Raw genomic sequence first — 14,560 nt, forward strand, 5'->3', positions numbered from 1 at the left:
AAGCAAGCAGTGTAGAATTACGCTTGTTGTTGGTCGTTTATTCGATCACAAATGCAAACATTGTTTTATGTTTACGCAGCGCGATACGCAACGCAACATGTAAAATTACAGTATAAATCATAATCAGTAATTATGTCCCCACTGGATGCAACAAATGCTTTGTTTATAATGGGTTATATTGTTTTTGTCTTGTCACACCTGACGCAAATCCATTAATAAATGTTTGGAAGTGAAGTAAACTTCAACGTATGTAGGGAGCAATGAACTCTATGCAGGGATCATATCAATCAGAACGCAGTTCATGTACATAGCTCTCTTGTAATGAGCTGGTTATATGAATCAGGTGTGTTAACTAAGAGAGACGTGCAAAGCATGAAGAGCAGGGGGATACAAGGACTGGGATTGGGAACCGCTGTGGTAAAGGGTGTAACATTTCCGTCACATGCTTTAGTCATTCAGCCAATCACAACATACTGGATAGCTGGCCAATCAGCACAAACCTCGCTTTACAGACCGATGAGCTTTGTAAAAATCAATGCGTTTCAGAAAGGAGGAGCATAGAGGAGCAACAATAATGTACATCATTTGGAAAATAAAGTGTTTTTTGAACCTTAAACCACATAAACATATCACATTACACCAAATACACAAAATGATTTTCTTTTTAGCAACATCATATGACCCCTGTAATGAGTTTGTAAGATTTTTTTTATGCTTAACAAGGCTGCATTTATTTGATCAAAAATGCATTAAAAAATAATATTGTGAAATATTATTACCAGGTGTGTGTTCACTGCTGTCTGTGTGCACTTAGAATGGGATAAATGTAAAGCACTAATTCCAAGTATGGGTTACCAAACTTGGCCATGTCACAATCACTTTCACTTTCAATATTCACTATAAATATTTTTTACAATTTTCTATTTGAATATGTTTTAAAATTTCATGTATTCCTGTGATTGACGAAATTTCAGCATCATTCCTCCAGTCTTCAGTGTCCCTCAAAAATCATTTTAATATGCTCAAGAAATGTTTATTCTCAGTGTTGAAAACTGCTTAATATTCTTGTGAAAAACTGCATTCTTTGATGAACAGATAAAAATAACAGCAGTTATTTGAAACATAAATCTTTTGTAACATTACAAATGTTTTAAATGTTTAAACTAGAGGTGGGCATAGATTATTTTTTTTTAGTCTAGATTAATCTCACTGTGATCTTGAAATTAATCTAGATTAATCTAGATTAAAATGGCTCCTTCGAATTCTGTCGTCGGCATTCAGAATATGTGTGTTACCCAAATAAAATTGACAAAAAGTAAGTCTTTGAGAAGGGGCTTATCAAGCTAGATGTCGCATTAGAAAAGGGGCTCATCTCCTGTTTCCAAAATGCATCACAAAGTGCTTGAAAAAGCTGTAAACTAATTCCACATTGCACAAGGTGCAAACAACATTACTCCTGTTTCACACCAATGTTTACGTTTTTGTTTTTTTCAAGTTTGTAGGTGTCAAGGTACAGAAACCAAATAATAGCACTGGATAGTCTTCAATGTAAAAATTAAATATACAGTCAAACCTTTATTCAGACACCTTCAACATTTCTCACATTATTACAGTTTTGCTATATATATCAAAAATTATATCTGGTTTCTGAATAAGTTTTGGTTTGACTGTTATAACTACAAAGAAATTCAGTCAAGAGCAGTGAGTGATTTTCTTTGATTTTCTTGGATTAACATTACAGCAGCCAGTAGCTAAATTAGGCGCGGTCACTTTAAGAGACCATGAACGCATCCAATATAATACACATCCCATTTTTTTCCTCAACTGTTTTCTTTCACTTAAGAAATAACTGACAGTTTTTTCGAGCATAATTTCCAAGGTGGATATTTTGAAATATTTTGTATGTATCTGTCGGCACAAGAGCAAAAATAAGCAAATTCGATGTTCAAGTGTTTTGAGACGCCTTTCTCTGCGCGAGCCCTGAACACCAGAACACCGTGGTGTTGAATTGGGCTCTTTCACATCTTTTTGTTTGTTCAAACTGCGATTTGTATTTGTTCGTTCGGGTGCAGGAGGAACTTCGAGGTGAACTTCGCAGAAGAGAGCTCGGTTCAGTGTCGCTGTCCGTGATACGCGGCTCTCTCTCTCGTGCGCACCTAACGGCACGTGCTACTCTGTTCAGCCTTTCCGCGTCTTGTGTTTGGATGCTTTAATGTTTAAATCGACAAGCGGTAAGGCTTAACAACACGTGAGAAAGATAAGCTTTCGTGACGATGCGCAGCAGTGGCCCATCAACTGTCCTTTTTAGGCTGGCCTCAGCCAGTCGATTATATAAAATATCAAGGTGAAAGTCATCATAGCTTGCTTAGTATAGACCCAGCTCCCAACCCAACTTTGAGAATAGATTAACGTCAATATTTTTTTTATCGCCCGATAAGAGTCTCGGGTTAACGCAGAACGTTAACGACGATAACGGCCCACCACTAGTTTAAACTTATTATTATAATTATTATTTTTAAATTATCAGTTTTTTACAAACATTGAGCAACCTTGCTGAAAATATTTTGTATATTCAAACTTTTTAATGGTTGTGTAATTTTCTTAATGCGTCTTTGATTGTGCATTTTAATGACTACTTGACTGACAGCACTAATTAATTTCTGTATTCCTTTGCTTAATTAATTGTGAGGTTTGTGAACTGATAATAATTAATGAAGTCTGTTACACAAACAGGTTTTTCATGGCATATTTCTAAAGAGTCACAAGTGCATTGAGGTATTTTAACAACAGTGTATTTCTATATTCCACCTTCAAAGCTTAACAACAGGCCAACATTTAGCACCTCAGTTTTGTTGCCAAATATGTGCTTCACAGCATAGCTGATATTCTCTGAGTGCAAAAAATAAAACTATATATACAGTATTGTTCAAAATAATAGCAGTACAATGTGACTAACCAGAATAATCAAGGTTTTTAGTATATTTTTTATTGCTACGTGGCAAACAAGTTACCAGTAGGTTCAGTAGATTGTCAGAAAACAAACAAGACCCAGCATTCATGATATGCACGCTCTTAAGGCTGTGCAATTGGGCAATTAGTTGAAAGGGGTGTGTTCAAAAAAATAGCAGTGTCTACCTTTGACTGTACAAACTCAAAACTATTTTGTACAAACATTTTTTTTTTCTGGGATTTAGCAATCCTGTGAATCACTAAACTAATATTTAGTTGTATGGCCACAGTTTTTTAAAACTGCTTGACATCTGTGTGGCATGGAGTCAACCAACTTGTGGCACCTCTCAGCTGTTATTCCACTCCATGATTCTTTAACAACATTCCACAATTCATTCACATTTCTTGGTTTTGCTTCAGAAACAGCATTTTTGATATCACCCCACAAGTTCTCAATTGGATTAAGGTCTGGAGATTGGGCTGGCCACTCCATAACATTAATTTTGTTGGTTTGGAACCAAGACTTTGCTTGTTTACTAGTGTGTTTTGGGTCATTGTCTTGTTGAAACAACCATTTCAAGGGCATGTCCTCTTCAGCATAGGGCAACATGACCTCTTCAAGTATTTTAACATATGCAAACTGATCCATGATCCCTGGTATGCGATAAATAGGCCCAACACCATAGTAGGAGAAACATGCCCATATCATGATGCTTGCACCTCCATGCTTCACTGTCTTCACTGTGTACTGTGGCTTGAATTCAGAGTTTGGGGGTCGTCTCACAAACTGCCTGTGGCCCTTGGACCCAAAAAGAACAATTTTACTCTCATCAGTCCACAAAATGTTCCTCCATTTCTCTTTAGGCCAGTTGATGTGTTCTTTGGCAAATTGTAACCTCTTCTGCACATGCCTTTTTTTTAACAGAGGGACTTTGCAGGGGATTCTTGAAAATAGATTAGCTTCACACAGACGTCTTCTAACTGTCACAGTACTTACAGGTAACTCCAGACTGTCTTTGATCATCCTGGAGGTGATCATTGGCTGAGCCTTTGCCATTCTGGTTATTCTTCTATCCATTTTGATGGTTGTCTTGCGTTTTCTTCCACGTCTCTCTGGTTTTGCTCTCCATTTTAAGGCATTGGAGATCATTTTAGCTGAACAGCCTATCATTTTTTGCACCTCTTTATAGGTTTTCCCCTCTCTAATCAACTTTTTAATCAAAGTACGCTGTTCTTCTGAACAATGTCTTGAACGACCCATTTTCCTCAGCTTTCAGATGCATGTTAAACAAGTGTTGGCTTCATCCTTAAATAGGGGCCACCTGATTCACACCTGTTTCTTCACAAAATTGATGACCTCAGTGATTGAATGCCACACTGCTATTTTTTTGAACACACCCCTTTCAACTAATTCAACTAATTGCCCAATTGCACAGCCTTAAGAGCGTGCATATCATGAATGTTGGGTCTCATTTGTTTTCTGACAATCTACTGAACCTACTGGTAACTTGTTTGCCACGTAGCAATAAAAAAATATACGAAAAACCTTGATTATTCTGGTTAGTCACATTGTACTGCTATTATTTTGAACAATACTGTATATATATATATATATATATATATATATATATATATATATATATATATATATATATATATATAAGATAATAATAATAATAACTATCTTCAGTATATTTTTGTACTTAATGTTTTAAACTCAAATGACACATTATCTTGAAAAGGAACCAGGAACGTCATAGATGTTCAAATCTATTAATATGCATAATTGCTATCAGTGCTGACTGAAGTTCAAAAAAGCAAGCTGTCTAGTGACAGCACACTTTTTAGTTATTTTCTTTATTGCTCTTGCTTGCCAACTTGTGTGAGAAAGCACATGTGATGGTAGAAGTGCAAAACTGTTGATGTTGAGAAGGTCTTGTGATGGAATGATTATTTTGTGTTGAATCTTTCCAGTATTTTGAACAGCCCGTGGCCTTATTTGATGACAGGAAGGTCTGATGTTTTGCTCAATCATTCCAGGCAGGCAGTCAATTATTTTCTTTTCTCATACTGAGATCAGTTATGTGATCAACAATTATTTACAGAAATAATAGATAATCTACTTTAATATCTTACACATATTGCATACACTGACAGGGATGTGAATGACACACTTATGGTAAAACATTAGTTTGGTGGCATGATTTTTGTTTAGCGTACAAGGGGAAATTTTAAACAGCCAGTGATTACCACACATTTTTATTAACCTGCAGTGACGGTGCAAAAATAATCATTAAATCACTTTAACATTATTGTTGTTGTTGTTAATACTCCATCTGCAGCTTACAGAGTTTAAAGGGCTCATATGATGTTGCTAAAAATAACATTATTTTGTGTATGTTTATGCGGTTTAAGGTAAAAAAATAAATTAATTAAAAAAAAAGTATTTTCCAGTGCGTTGTGATTGGCTGAATGCCTCAAGCGTGTGACAGAAATGTTGCGCCCTTAACATATGCTGTCCGTCTCCCAGCGGTACGAGACTCAGTCCAGCTGCTCTGCTCATGCACATCTCATCATCGGTTCTCTTTTAGTAGTTCAGTCAATGAACTGTTAGGAGTAACTGAATAACTCATAATATTGGTTTATTTCACGTCAGAGGGAATGTAAGACATATTTATCAACCGAATAACTTAAAGGGTTAGTTCATGTTTGAAACACGCCTCATGTTCATGTTCATGTTCAATGTTTGAACTGCCCAGCTTTATAGAAACAGCCGTTGTGCCACAGATGCATTGCAGGCTACTGGTTCAGGAAACAGTCCTCATCCCCCATAAAATGCGCCGCACACATCTGAATATTTGGGTTGGACTGTTCTGGAACAGTGTTGAAATACAACTTAACCTTAACTTTTATACAGAATATCTCTTTGGATTTGAGACTTTAGTCTTAGCAACATTTAAAGATCTTCTTTATGCACCAAGAGCTTGTAACACTCCCAAACAGAAAGGACATTTCTAAATCGCATCCTATGACCCCTTTAAGAAAATTATCACATCGCATTGAACACTTCCTGATGTTTCATTTGTCCTCAGAATTAACATGGATACAATTGAAGCACTGTGCTCGTCCTAGAGATACACTGATTTGATTTCTATCTTGTTTAACTCCAGGAAAGGCTGAAGGCATCAAGCCCACAGAGTGTTAATATCATCATCTTTCCCAATAGGCTTTATTGAATCTGTCTGTGTTTCTGTAGCCTATGCACGTATGTGTGAGAGTCTGTGCGGCTGATTTTGGTTTTTCTCTGGTCCTAATGGAAAGGGTGGAAGAAGCAAGCTGACACTAAAGTCTTCCACCCTAAATATAAAAAAATTCAAACAGGTCAGGTTTAAAATTGAAACAGACTTGAAAATCTAATCCACTGAGGGATGAAAGTCTGGGGAGCATTTCTGATCTGCGGTCCTCAGAGAGGTAGGTTTGTGAGTGTGAGTGTGTGTCTCAGAGCAGGGCTATTATATATTAAACGACATAATCCCACACCAGTATGATCTCTCTATCTGTGTGGGAAAGAAGAAAAAGTCTCTTTTGTGTATTATGTAACACCTGCTTCTGTAAATTATTGAAAGTGCTTTAAAAACTGACCATCCGTCTCATCTTTGTCTCCTATTTCCCTTCTTATCTTTCCATCTTCGTATCTTCTATCAAACTTCAACACATCTACCATCTCCTCCATACAGCGAGCTCAAACCTGAGCAGTCATGCTCATGAGTACCCAGACTGCCAAGAAGGGGGTAATGAAACCAGCCTGCTGGTGTCCCCTCTGGTGGTGGCTGGCATCGTCATCGGCCTGGTGCTCTTCCTCTCCTGCGTCACCATCATCGTGGGCAGTCTGCGCAAAGACAGCCGCCTGCGCAACCCCCACCTGCATGCCAGCTACGGTCAGTGGTCTAACGTCATGGGCTCCACAAAACTCACCATGGCTTTGTTTGTAGTTTCTGTGTGCCATAATTCGTTTTCAAAAAGTTGAGAGGAATCAGCCCTTCCACGCATCAAGCCTTTTTTTGGAGTTCAGGGAATGAAGGCCAATCCTTGCACGGCCCTACTGCTTCTTTCTGTTAGCCTGGTCCAAGGTAGCATTGTAGTTAGTGATATGGTCAACATGACCCTCTATCTACAATATGGCATTAAATGTATTAGAAATTGCAAAAATATGAAGTTTTAGGTTTACTTTGAACTTTGTGTGTCCTTGCAGAGTAACCACTTGAGTTTTTTTTATCTTGAACCATGGTCATGTTTCACTGTGTTTTATAGTTTTGAACCTTTTTTATTCAGTTTGTGCCATCTTTCTTTAAATGTCACTTACCGGTAGTTTGATTTTCTTTTTTTGTCTTATGCAGTGACATTTATACATTTTTAATGAGGTCATATCATGAAAAATAAAAGATTTTTTTATTTTACGTTTAGGTCATTGTACTATGAAAACACTGTATCTTCTTTATCTTATTTTGTTATCCCCGATCATTTCAGTCTGATCTTTAAATTTGTGGGTATTAAGGATTTTTTTTTTTATGTCAGAATCAAACTTTTAAACATATTTTATTGTATAAGCACAACAGTTTGAAGGAATAGTTCACTCTGTCATAATTTACTCATGCACTTGTTCCAAACCCATAAGAGTTCATATTAGAAACACAAATTACAGATATTTTTATTTTAAATTCCTGTCCCTCCATTAATTGTGACCCAAAATGTCCAAGGTTCAGAAAGTTCAGAAAGAGGTATGAGAGCAGATTATAGTAATAAAGGTAATCCATAGTGGTTTAGGCCTTATAAAGAGACATGATAACTTTATATGATGAACCGATTCTATTAATGATCAACACACATTCATAGAACTCTTTAAATATGGTATACAGAAGATCAAATGTGCGGAACATCCGTTGTTCTTATGTGTCAAGCAAGCAAATTAATCTTCAGTAGATGGACCAAAATATCTTAGGTTTCTTTAAAAATATATTTTTCATCATTAAATCTGTGTGAAGAAACAAAAGTCTTAAAGGGTTTGAAGACATGAGTAAATGATCACAGAATTCTAATTCTTGTTAATTGAAATCCATTTATGAACTAAAATAATATGCAACGTATGAAAGTACCACTGTCAATAACATTCTCAGACTTGTAATAGAAGAAACAGAAATGATCACGTTTTGTTGCTGTTGTTTCTACAGCTCCAGATGGCCTCTCATATGGTGGCTCCATTGGAGAGCTGAGGTCCACTTGTGTTGAGGACTTTCCCCCTGCGTTTGATTTCGACTCCTACGTGGAGACAGTATCTCAAGTCAACGTCGCGTACCCAGACTCCCCACCTCAGTGAGTCATATTTTACCTCTGGATTGAGTCTGTGTTCATATATATTGTATGTACAGTGTGGGGTAGAGGTGGGAACATGTGTGTGTGTAGTCAGTAATGAGATCACTGGGACAGAGAAGGCACACTTCCTCTTTAAAGGATTCCATTCCGTCGTCCTTCTCACAGTCTTCAAAGGCCTCAGCGTAGCATAAGCTGATAACCATGTTAAAAGCCAGTTAGAGATGCTAAAGATAGAAATAGTCCAGAATAATTTGCCATATTTCAGCTATATTTCACTCGTTTCTCTCTCAACCTGACATGAAGTGTAACTCTTATCAGATTCAGACATTCATTCTTGAAGGGTCTGTTTGGAAATAATGAAACTTGTTTCTAGTTAGATTAGTTCTGGGGTCTGGGAAAAGCAGAATGACTCTTTGTTGACGCAAGCTTTATGTATATTTGTTAGCTAAAACCAGAGTTTGACTCTGTTCTTTTTTTCTATTGTGTGAAAAATTAGGAATAAGAGAAATAAATGGGCAAAAATAGAAAGCGTTTGCAGGGAACCAGATGGACCAGTTGTATTCACTCTTCTCAGCTCTAAGTCCTTTTCTTCTGTCACTGCTCAGAAGTTTTCACCTTTCGCAGTCCTCCCTCATCCTTTTCAGTTCTCCTAACAAGCGGGAATTGCTGATAAATGCCATGGCTTTGCACTGAAAAAGGCTTGGTGTGTTTGATCTAAATGGCAGCTTGTCTAATTGGCATGTTCAAAGAATCTGTCAGTTCCCTTCCTTGCCATTTAGCCTGCCTGCTTCGACACAGCGACCCATAAAATACTCCTCAGGTAGAGGACATGTCTCAGAGCGAGAAACGCTTATTGTTTATAAGATCTCATTCCAACACTATGATTTTGGGGTTGGTATCAAAACCAGATCCTAACATTTTGGAAGCAGCTCAAATGGCCATTGCTGTTTTAAGCATTTATTACTCATAAGAGCACTGCCAAAGCAATTTGATTGCAAAAACTAAGGAACTTTTTAACCTTGTAATGCATTACAAAATCAATACCAAATCATTAGCTGAGGCGATACATTTCAAAATTATTATGACCTCAGGGATATCTGTGCATCCTGGAGTCATTATAACTATCCTCTGTATCAAGTAACTATAATCTATCCATTTGGGATTTATGAATTCTATTATCTTATTTTAAGCAAACTCCAAAACCATTATAATCTCCTTGGGGATAGGCTTTATATGCTGATATGTTTATTTCTTCATAATAGAAGAGTATAAGCTAAAATTATTATGACCATATTAGGAACATTCTTAAATGATGTGGGCATAGTGATTTTGGAATGTATAGCTTCTGATGGAGAAGTAATGAATTTCTTAATAAAGTCAATTATATTAGAAATCAAATACCCCCTTATGAGGTCATTGTGATTGTGGAATGTATTGCGTGAACTCTCACCTTTAGACTACTCAACCAAAGATACAGTATTGGCCAAAATTATTAGAACACTAGTATTTTCACTTTCTATCTTTTGCTGTAGTGTGTCAGTAGGAAATATCATATCTAATTACTGTCTTCCTTTATGATATGAATGAAAGTGTGCACACATGACAGCGCTCATCTGGCAGTGTTTAGTAGATGGGAACTTTTGTAAAAACGTGCAGTGCTACACCTACATTAATTTAACATGCCAAAGAAACCTTTCATTTGAGTTCAGGTTTCTGGAAAGAGCAATAGGTGAGTGAAAAGAATCATTGCTTACTCAAATGTAAGGAGACTGGATTTAAAGTCTACATTTCATTTTTAATACTGTAAGTATCAGATATGAGCTACTGACCAGATTAGCCTATCATTTTGACTGTTTATCAAAATCAGTTAAGGTAGTGTTGAATTATCTGAGCAAAGGTACAGTAAATGTGATCTGTTTGACATGTGGGACATCTACAAGTTCATAAAAATCAAGTATATATGAACCAATTATGAATGGTAACAAGGTGAAGGCTCAGCTCATGAATATTAAGTTATATGACTGAACACTTCCTTCCTTGTAAGCATGAGCTCATTAATATTCATTAACCCACCCATCTTGCAATCTTATCCGCCTTTAAATTTAAAACACTGCCCGGATATATACTTTAAACTTTACTGAATGCAGTGCATGTTTCATGCTGCTGTCAAAGATGTTGACTTGTGACTTTGTGCAGAACAGTCACTTCTGATTGACCTGACAGTTGAGCCAGTTAATCTGCTCTCAATGTGACTCTGTCTAGTCAAGTTATTTATCACTTTCTCAATACTCAAGTGTTTCTTTGGTTGCATAACAAATATCTAAATTGTTAAGCATGTGGCTGTTAGTTTGTTAGTGTGTGTGTGTGTGTGTGGGTGTGTGTGTATATGTGTGTGTTTAATATCAGAGAGGAAAGGTTTAGTTAGGGTCATGCTTTTGCTCAGCTTGCCTGCCCTTCATGGCTTGTTTCACAGTGCGCACATTTTATTTACATCTCTATGACAGTTCCATTAGACTGGCAGAGCCCTCTGGTGAAGCTCTGTAAAGGGGCTTTTGAATAGGGTGAAATTATGTCTCCCCTGGAGCAAGAGCTACCTGAAAGAGCAGTGCCTCCTCCTATTAAAAAGCAAATTATGACTGATATTGAATATTAGTGCAGGTCTGGAGGCCTATTAAGAATTACTGAATAGTGTGTAATTCTGTTTGAGAGATATCTGACCCTCAGTCCAGATACTCAATTTAATTTGAGACCAGCAGTCTCAAAGTATGAAAGTAGAAAGTATGATATCAGATTTATCACTGTTCTATATACTTTTGGCATTGTATGTCATTTCGTACGTAAGCCACTTTAGTACCCACAACCAAAACATCTTCCTGTGACCCTGTTATGCAGTTAGTTCCAGTCCTCCAATCTGATTGGCCATGCAGTGTTTCAAGATTATAATTTGTTTGTTTGTCTGTATTTGTATATTCCAGGTGCTGTGTCAGTTTATGTGCTAGCATTGGGGATTTTTGACTAGCTCTCACTGGTAACACCATTAAATCATTCATTTAGCCATTTTGTTGACCAAGTCATTGAATCAATCGTTCAACTGATTAGTTAATCGATGCTGATTCCTTCAGAAAAAAAAAGTCATCTTATATAAGTGAGTAAATAATCATTCATTCAATCAGTTTGTTTAACAACACTGATTCATTCATGATTGAAACAAGGGACCCTTTATGAATGAGTCATTGAATCAGCCGTTCAGCTCATTAGTTCAACAACAATTCATTACGATATACAGCTACTGGGATGAAGTGGTTAAAGGGATACTCCACTGAAAAATACTCTCATCATTTACTCACCCTCATGCTGACCCAGTAACTAATTAATCAGACCTTTTTTTATTATTATTATTATTAATTCCATGATTAATCCCACCTAATTTCCCAATCCCGCAATCTTCAAATAATGTAGAAACAACATGAAGACATAATGTTTGCACCTGCAACTAACTTCAGAAGACACTGATTCATGAACTGGGTTTGTATAGATTACCGTGGTCTGCTTCATTTGGTTTTTAAAGCATCAACTTTCAGGGTTCCATCTACTTGCATTATATGAACTCACAGAAATTGATTATAAAAAAAAAAAAAAATCTTTGTTAGTCTTCAACTGAACAAGAATATACATTTGAAATGGCATGATGATTTATTGAACTTGTTTATTGATAAATTGTTATACAATTTGTCACACATTAAAGGGTGACTCCACCGCAAAATGAACATTTTGTCAATAATCACTTATAGCCATGTTGTTCGCGACGAGAATACCTTTACAAATATGCTTCTGACACAAATGAGCGATGCAGCATACTCTAAGGTGATATGTAGAGACACGGAGGAGACTGTTGACAAGGAAATTGTTGAATAAAGTTGTTATTTTTGTTTGTTTTTTGTGTACAAAAAGTATTATTGTCCCTTTGCGGTTGAATCAATGATGGCAGATGGACTATTCTGATGATGCTTTTCAAACTTTTCTGGACCTTGACAGTGTATTTTACTTGTCAGTCAATGGGACAGTCTCAAGCCTCCCCGTTTTCATCCAAAAAATCTTAAATTGTGTTCCGATGACGAACAAAGCTTTTACGGGTTTGGAACAACATGGGGGTAAGTGATTAATGACAAAATTTTCATTTTGGGGTGGAGTATCCCTTTAACATGGATGTGATTACCTGTTGCTGAATTACAGCAACACTGATATTTGTAACAACAGCATCGTTGTGTGATATTGCTTTGCTTAAAAATATTATTTAGCTATTTTTATGAAGGTGGCTTCTTTCATTATAAGACCTCAGTTCCAATGTTCTATGTTCTGCAGTGTTTTGTATGTTATCTTGTGAAGTGTTTTGAGAGAAGAGGAGGTGTTGCAGCTGCTAAGGCAGTGAAGCTGAACGGAGCTCTCCATCACTGCCTGCCTCTCTGCTGGCCTTCATTCATCTGTGCCAAAAATGAGCGGGAGCAGAATCACTCTTCAGATCAGAGGAGACGAGCCTCCAGTCACATCATAATGTGCATTTATCACCACTGGCACATTGCAACCCGCCCTATTAAAAAAACTCAGTGCTTTCTGTCGTCACAGTTAAAGCAACAGAGCTAAAAAATATATATATATATGTATATATATATATACTCTATATGTGCATAGAGGAACAAATTGTCTGTGTGTGTATATGTGTACTGGCATAGGTCCATTATGCTGTGGAGGCACTGGGCTACCTAGGCATTTCCACATGCCACATTTGGGAACCTGCCACTTTATTCTACATGCACATATGTGGACACTAACATGGAGTCCACTGCTATGCTGTTCTTTGATATCTTCAGGACTTTGGAATGAGGAGTTATCAGCGCAGTGGGTGTAAGTGCAAGCCCATTGCTACAGAATGGCCGTGTGTTTGTGTGGCTGTGCTTGTGTCTCTGTGGGACTGGCAGGGAGGGGCTGTGGCATGTGACTCATGCCAGGGCTGCTATGGCCACAGATGGCACCTGGGAACTTAGTGCTCAGGGCATGTATATGAGCTGTTCACCTGTGGAGCCTGTGAAGTGCCACTTCCGCAGAGCGGGAGAAAGCTAGGCAGATCCCAGAAACACACACACTCTGCAATGTGTGTGTGTGTGTGTGTGTGTGTGTGTGTATTAGGGGTGTAAGGGTACACAAACATGATGGTTTGGTATGTAGCTCGGTTTTGACGTCACGGTTCAGTATGGTTTCGGTACAGCAGGAGGAAAAAAAAGTTTTTTTTATTTAACAATAATTATCATTTTATAATTATAATTATAGTTTTCTTAAGGATAATAATCTACCTCCGCTTCTGCTCTAAACTATAGTGAGCTCTTTTACTTTACTAAAGGGTTAAAATTAACAACAGAGCCTAAACTACAATAATAGTTTAATAATAATAGTAATAATAGTATAATAATAGTAACTATGGTAATTAAAACTCAAATAAAAAAAAAGTATGCAAACATGTAAATTGTTTTAAAATCAATTTTTAAACTATACAATTTCTATTTGTTGTTGAAATAATAATTTACAGAGTCATAAGTTGTTTCATAAAATGTTTACTAACAGGTAAAGTAAAATTAAGTATAGTATAATATTTAGCAAAATGCTCTTCACTATACTTTATTTCTCTAGCAAAAAACGAGCTGTGGACACTGATGACTTATGTCTGAGGTCAATGAAATGCTATGTAATATTTTGTTTACAAGCTGTTTTTAAGTTCTCCTTTGGCCAGTTGAACCAGCAGGTTGTTCCAACTATGTCAGATTGTGTGGAGGACTTATCTGGTTGTCTTGTCCCGATGGCTTTCTAGGAGACAAGGTCTTCACTGGGGATGTGTCCCTGGGGCTCATCTAGTTGTCCTGGTCTCCGCTGACATTCAGGGCTGTCGTGTCAGGGCTGTATCTCTAGGTACTGATCCACCATCTGGCTTGGATACGTTCTGGATCCTGGTGATTACAGTGACCATCTGATCCTGGAATAAGAAAGAAACATACTAATATTAGTGTAGATGCCATTCTTCTATCGATGTAATAAGTACATTGTGTGTTATGGGAAGTGTTCCCGGTTCCGGTTGACCTAATTAATGCAGCCTAACAATCCTTTAATAGATTTTAATATTAGAAATGTGTTACTGTGTTATGTGTAAGCCAGGTTAAAGAGATGGGTCTTTAAACTAGATTTAAACTGACAA

General features: G+C 37.0%; 1 protein-coding gene across 1 annotated transcript in view; it reads left to right on the top strand.

Annotated features, from left to right (window-relative positions):
• LOC113106189 (protein BEAN1-like) overlaps window positions 1–14,560 on the top strand; it is a 67,942-nt gene that overhangs the window by 36,398 nt on the left and 16,984 nt on the right. The window contains exons 4-5 of the mRNA XM_026267865.1: window positions 6,687–6,887; window positions 8,178–8,319. Of these exons, the coding sequence (XP_026123650.1) occupies window positions 6,687–6,887; window positions 8,178–8,319 (343 nt within the window). The remainder of the gene's footprint in view (window positions 1–6,686; window positions 6,888–8,177; window positions 8,320–14,560) is intronic.

Source organism: Carassius auratus, chromosome 7, assembly GCF_003368295.1.
Source record: "Carassius auratus strain Wakin chromosome 7, ASM336829v1, whole genome shotgun sequence".
NCBI lineage: Eukaryota > Metazoa > Chordata > Actinopteri > Cypriniformes > Cyprinidae > Carassius > Carassius auratus.